The sequence below is a fragment of the Streptopelia decaocto genome, assembly GCF_964273445.1.
Source record: "Streptopelia decaocto genome assembly, chromosome: 3".
NCBI lineage: Eukaryota > Metazoa > Chordata > Aves > Columbiformes > Columbidae > Streptopelia > Streptopelia decaocto.
Genome location: NC_138656.1, coordinates 44,598,952 through 44,605,829, shown reverse-complemented (window position 1 = coordinate 44,605,829; position 6,878 = coordinate 44,598,952). Strand labels below are relative to the sequence as shown.

General features: G+C 40.7%; 1 protein-coding gene across 1 annotated transcript in view; it reads left to right on the top strand.

Moving 5' to 3' along the window:
• The first annotated feature begins 2,584 nt into the window (after nucleotides 1–2,584).
• The window catches only part of NUP133 (nucleoporin 133), a 43,193-nt gene continuing 38,899 nt past the window's right edge, over nucleotides 2,585–6,878 (top strand). The window contains exons 1-3 of the mRNA XM_082049180.1: nucleotides 2,585–2,849; nucleotides 4,984–5,102; nucleotides 5,879–5,982. Of these exons, the coding sequence (XP_081905306.1) occupies nucleotides 2,668–2,849; nucleotides 4,984–5,102; nucleotides 5,879–5,982 (405 nt within the window). The 5' untranslated portion in view covers nucleotides 2,585–2,667. The remainder of the gene's footprint in view (nucleotides 2,850–4,983; nucleotides 5,103–5,878; nucleotides 5,983–6,878) is intronic.

Below are 6,878 nucleotides of genomic sequence, written 5' to 3'. Positions count from 1 at the left end.
TTAATTTGCGTAACTGCAGGAGCGTACATTTGGTAGTAAAGAGGAGGATTCAGGTTTCTGATTTAAGAAACTTTTCCAATAGAATTTCTCTAGTCTTTCTGAGGATGCAAAATCCCACAAGATAATTTTTAAAAGACAGAAACTTTCCAGGTCTCATTAAAACTCATCTATGCTAGGAAAACTTGTTACTGGAAAACTTTACTGGCAATAGGTGAGATACTTAGTGCTGGGCAAGCCTAAAATGTTTACCTAATGTGCCATTAATGGTACTTTGTGGAACATAGTGAAAATGCTAAAGAGATCCCTGTGCTAGGGAATGAAAATAAAATTACATCCAGATGTAATTTTATCTCATGATATAGTTTTACAAGAAGTAGATATAGTATTAAAGATGTGCCAAAAATGCCACTGCCCAATGTTCAATTTGAGTCTTGACTACCAATTATTCTCTTTATAATGTATTGTGAGGGGATTAAACTTCAATATTTACTCACGTAATCTCTCCTTATGTGAGATGCAACAAGCACCTTTATTCACGTGTTCACACAGGGTACAGGAATTGCTTGCAGCTGAACTGAATGAATGTTTTGTGTCTTGTGTTCATTAGTCGTTCTGGCACAGTTACAGTCTACAGAAGAATGTGAAAAGCTACAGAAAAGCTCTAGTCCACAGAAACGTGAATGTCTGTCATAACAGGTACATTCAATAACAGACTTTATCCAGGTTAGAATCCTTCAAAATACTCATTAGAACAAACCACAGACCTCAAAAAGGCGAGAAAATAAAGTTTCTTAGTAATCTGCAAGTAGAAAGCTTTGCGGTTTACACACCTACAATGTATGTGATCTGTGCGCATGTGAAAAATACCGTGAGTCCCAGTTCAAGAACTGTCAAGTCTCTAACTGATATAGTTAGGATAAGCTAGCTTTCTGCATTAAAAATGAGATTTAAAGGTTGACTTGTAACCTCTCTCCTGGAGATGAAGCTGTTAACACAGGGCTGAGACAGCTAAAGGAAGCAGAGTAATTGCCTGAGGAAGTGCAGCAAACTGTATACAGGATTCGATCAGCAAGAAATTTCTGCTCACACTGTATCATCTTAAATATTTTAGAAATGAGATGTGAAGGGGACCTTTCAGTTTTTAAAATAATTTAAATGTCACCATTCATGGATGTTGGGAAAAATGGACAGCAGCTTGAATTTTACTCAGTTTTTCCCCATTTCCTTGTTTGTGTGTGTGTTTTCTGGTTTGGTTTTGTTTGTGTTTTTCTTGACTAAACAACAGTAACATGATGACTTAGCATTACTGCATGGAGTGAAATAGAGAAGGCTGTACAGAAGTATACTACATTAATGCAACACTAAGTGTTGATGTTTTGCCTTTCCCATAAAATCAAAGCAAAAGGAGACAGAGTGAAGTTGAAAGGCAAAGCATTGAAACATTCAGAGAGGCACCTTGTACTTCAGTACTGCCAGATGAGGTATCTGTAAGCTTATCTCCTCTGCATTTCAGGTTCAGTCCTGTTGGACCACAATTCACGTAGAAAGTGTAACTGCTGTGACTCTTAGTGAAAGAACATGGTTTTGGAAAATGATGGGCAGTGTTTGAATGTTCCAGTTTTAGTTATTTTTTCTTAACTAATTAGCTCCACTGATAATACACATATTAACTCCTTCCCAGGGTAGATGGCACATAGTACCTTCTGGAAGTTCTTATTTTTTCATACAAACCAGTGTAGTCGAGTACATACTTTCAATGAGAAAACTTTGCTCCCCTTCAAGACTGATCTAATTCCATACCATCAAATAGTTGTAGTGCGTGATTTTTATTTACCATATATGTGAAATGTAGCAAGATTTGCACTGAATGTGTTGGGATGGGGGTGGCAGTGGTGGTATACTACTACTACTACTAATTGTTAATAATAATTTGTGGACAAACACAGGTTACAGCACACGCTGTTTTAAAGATTAGGCAACTCTATTACTGGAATACATGTCCTTCCTAAAGTGCCAAACAGCCGTTTCCAATGGTGTTTCAACAGGAATTTTTTGAGTGTATGTAATTGTCCTTTTCTGCTCAAGAGAGCGCCAGAACTGCACGGAGTCGCTGAAAAACGGTTCCCAAATCCAGCCGGGTGAACCCCCCTGGGAGCGACCTGAAGGACCGTCTTTCCAGGAACACCTGAGTGAGGGGATCCGTGTTTCCGTGAGACCACCGGACCCACAGCCGCCTCCGGCGATGGGGAGGCGGGCGGGTAACACCCCCACCCTCTGAGGGTCCTTGTGTCCCAGCGGGCCCGAGGCGAGTCTCCCGCTGCTCCTCGCCCCGGGAAGGAATCACTCTCCCCTGAGGCGCGGGGGAAGCACACGAAGATGAGGCAAGAACCGGACACATGACCGTTAACGCTCGACACTGTGGTAACTGCGACGTTTTTACAAGGGTGGTTTCCCTCAGCGAGGCTGCACCAATGACTGCCGGGAAAGCGGGGCGCGAACTCCGGGCCGGGCCGTCTCCTGAGCGGGCAGCTGCGCGGGGTCTCCGCCTGTCCTCCGCAGGGGCTGCGCCGCTCTCCGCCCCGCCCCGCAGTGACGCGATCTGCCGGCGCCCGGCGGGAGGGCAGGGCTTGTGCCGCACCGCACCGCTCCGTTCCGTTCTCCTCAACCATGTTCTCGGCGCCCGCCTCCCCGCGGACCCCCGGTGGCTCGGCCCGCAGGAACCTCGGCAGCGCCGCCCCCAGCCCTCTCTCCCGGCCGGGCGGCAGGAAGAACCTAGCCGGTGTGGCGGCAGCCGGCTCCCCAGGGCTGTTCTCCCCGGCGGCGCGGAGGAGCGGCTCCCTGTCCGCCCGGTGAGTCCCGCCCCCTCCACCCAGCCGGCTCCCAGGCAGGGCCCAGGGGCTTCGGGCCGCCTTTTGCCGCCGCCTCGGCCCCTCTTCTCTCAGCTCCCCCTCTCTCGGCTCCCCCTCTCTCGGCTCCCTGGGCACCCGCCGCTCGGCCCTGGCGTTTCCCCGCCACCGTTTCTGGCGGGAACCCCGAGCATCCGCGGCCGAGGTCCTGTGGCTTTCAATTAGATAAAAACATTTTACTTTACTGAGTAAAAGGAGGGGGAAAGGTGTCATTTGGTCGTGTGTAATAGCCAGCAATTAGATTATATCGGTCCCGTGTCTCAGTAAATGTGTTAAGGCATACTTCTGAATGAGCCTCATGAAAGGGCTCTGCCTGAAAGCTCTTGCTTTCAACTATCTATACAAGAAGATTTAACAAAATATTTTGTTTCTCTTTGCAAACCCTGCCTAATTTTTACATGCTTAAGCCATTGTAGGTTACAACATTGCCGTTTCACAAATGCATTTTTACCATTTGTTTTTCCTGGCGGGGTGTAAGATACTCTGTGTCTCTGATCATCCTTCAGTCTCTCTTAAGTTGTTTTTCTACAATATCCTTCTGAGATGCATGGTAGATCTTCACAGAACTCAAGAAGCTGTAGGTGGAGCTGTCATGATGTTTTCTGTTTTGCCTTTTATTCTGTGTTTAGTAACTCAGATGTTCTGTTTGATTGTACAGTACTACTTAGTACAGTCAAGACACTGTCACTCTGATAGTTGGTTTCTTTTGTGACTGTGATGAAGGTTTTAGACAGTAGTACAGATTTATAGAATGGAAACTTTCCTCCAGTGTGTAAATTAACCTTTCTTTCCCCTATTATTTTTGCTTACTGCTTTTCTTTTATACAGGGTTTGATCTACAGTAAAACTTTTCCTCATATCTCCCAGCTTGGTTTCTGTAGGAATCTTTGATAAGGGATCTTTTTAAAAGATGTTGAGAAATTAAGTATTTAATATTGTCTGTTTTGTATTCACTGACTTTTTTTTCAGAACATTCTGATAGAACTCTCAGGTATGGCTTTTCTGTTTGAAAAGGAAAAAAAAAAAAAAAAATATGAGAGCTCCTAATCTGTGTTTCTCATTTGGCTCATTTACTTTCCTACAGGTGTAGTAAGACTTTATTATTCTGTGGTTTGTCAGTTGCTCTCAGGTCCTTTGTAGGGTGTTTGACATGCTCTCTTCTCATGGTAGCAAGTTGTGACTGCAGCATTTTATAGCTGAACAATTTCAAGGTTCTTTAAAAGTGGCTTTTTACATTATATATGTGCAATACTGCATGTTCAGTGTTGTAAATATCTCATTAATTTTTGAATTCAAGTGTTCCTCAGATGTATCCCTGGTATAGGAAAAATACTAATATGTACATCTGTATTTTAAAAGAAGATAAAATAGTCAAAAGTTTAGGCATTCCTCTGCTGCCACCATCTCCTTCTCCCTTCCATATGAATCAAAACTGAGATTTAACATGAGCCCAAGATCAAGGTCAGGGTTTCAGAATCTCTTTTCTCAGGAGCAGCTATTTGTTGTTGAGGTAACCAAGATTGCCCATTTTTGTTTTGGGGGAATTTTTACTTCAGGTCTGTTTAATATAGTATTTTTTTCCAAACGAGGTGTCAGGCTTGTCTTCTAGCTGTGTATTTGTCACCTTCTGACATTTCACACTGGGGAGGTCTGTGACGTCACTTTACTTGTGAGGGTGAAATAAAAAAGGGCAATATCTTCTAAAGTGTTGGAAGTGGGGATGGAAATGGGCCCTGCAGGGAGGGAAGAACCTCTGTGGAGCTTCTCTTGGCATGGAGGATAGCTTTATTTTATAGACAACCAAATTACAGAGAAGGGGAACAGTGATTTTGTTGCTGGGGGGAGGAATGTGTATTCAAAACCAGTTCTTTGAAAAATAAAGGAATTTGACGACAGCTTACAACTTTTAAGGAGGCTGCAACATTACTGCTTTAGATGGTGCTCCCAGAGGGAACATGTTTATTTTATATAAACGCATTTCATCACATCTATTTCTAAACCAATATTAATGAAGTAAGCGTCTGTTGAAACTGATGAAGAAACGATAAAAAAACTAGCTATAACTTCTTGTTTTAAGAGCAACTCCTACGAGAGTTATCCAGCATCCCTCAGCAAGTGAGACCATAAACTATGATGTCAAAGCGTTTGGATCCTCTCTGCCTGTTAAGGTTATGGAAGCCTTGAAGAAGGCTGACGGTAAGAACTGGTTTTATCTGTTATTTTTCTCATGCAAATTGACAGGTGGGGGACGTGTTAACATGTTGTTGATGCCATTTAAATGCTGAGTTTACAGTGGAAACTGATAGGTTTGTGCTTTGGTTTGAATGCAACTTGGTTAACTGTGTAACTGTAATTGTCATAACACATTGTAATGTAAATATCCTTCAGTGCTGTCTTAACTAATATATCATAAAATCCAAGGTTATAAAGAAAGCCAATGGTAGTTTTTTAATAACTTGCATATTTTTTTTCTCACCTTTTTGATTCTGTTGTGTTCTAGAGTGGATGCTTTAATTTTCTTTTTTTGTTTTTAATACGCTTTTTTAATCGTTTCTAAAAGCTGCAATGATGCAAACCTTTCTTTTTGTTCAAGAAATTGGACTCCTAGGCAGTTTTTCCCAGTGGATAAGTTTTCTTTTTGTAGGAGATGTAAGAGGAACTAAAAATACATATCTTAAAATTGCTGGGCAATTTACAAAGCTATTATAACCTGCTGTAAATTGAGGGAAGTAGCTTCTAGGATCGTCTTGCTTTTCACTCTCAATAGCTGAGCGTTTTGTCAAATGGATTTTAAACTATATGCAGTAATCTGGTATCTTAATCAAATACATGGGAATTCTAACATGGAGAATTTTAATTTAATAGAAAAATACATTTCTTATTTTAATATGAGAATGAAAGATTACTGGTTTTGAGGTTACCCTGCAGTGTTTTAAAAATCTGAATGCTTTAAAAAATTATTTTTTATGTAGCTGATGACCAACTGAGTGTTCAAGTGGATGAAAATGGATGGGCCTGGCTAGTCCATAAAGAGAGGTTGATTATTTGGAAGATTGGTCAGTCTCCAGTAGCTAAGGTAACTGAAATATCAAGATGGAAAAACTTCTATATTTTATGCTAGTTGAACAAAATATTCAGTTGTGTTTTTTTTAAAGCAAGAGTTTCTTTATAAATTGGAGTTTGTCTGGTTTCCCTCGAGAGCAGCGGGGTTGATATGAAGTCGAGTAACGGAAACTCAAGCTTTTGAGAGAGGTTAACGTTTTTACATTCCTCTTTTAATATTTAGTTGTCACCTTAACATTAAGGTTAATTCTTTGCATTTTAATAACTGAGTCTTTTATGTTAGATAGTCTTGATAAAGCTTATTTTAATAGTTAAAACCCAGTTGATACGTTACAGATTGGTGTAGGTTATTCTGGGACTGACTTTTCAGTTTGTCAAAAATAAAGGTTTGTTTCAGCTGTGCTGAATATATGTTTCTTCTAGATTTCTTACGTCAAGAATTTATTTTTCCCTCTGACCAGTGTTTCTTTCAGTATCATTTCAGTGAATAGCAAGTGTGGTCAGCAGAAGCGTGTAGTTATAAAATGCATGTCTTTCAAGTAGTGCAACATATGTTAATTATACAGATTCTGCACTTACTGTAGAGCACCAGGTATACTAAATTCTGGTATTTTTCAAGAGATTAAAATTTTTTTGATTGTTTGACTTTGGGGGGCAGAGGAAGGAGGAGTATTTCCCCTCTCCACTCTGTTAGTACCTAGTAAGCTTTCTCAAGCACTTCTAGTTTAATTTTTATTTGTTGCCTCATTAGCATATTGTATTATGCAATGGTCAAGTAATTGCACCTCTGAAAGAAATAATTCAATATTGTAGTGTTGTGTGAAACACTCGGAAATAATTAAAGAAAAACAATGATGTTTGAAAACTTATAAGTAGGTGGTTTTTATCTGTTTGCTGGTTGTGACAACC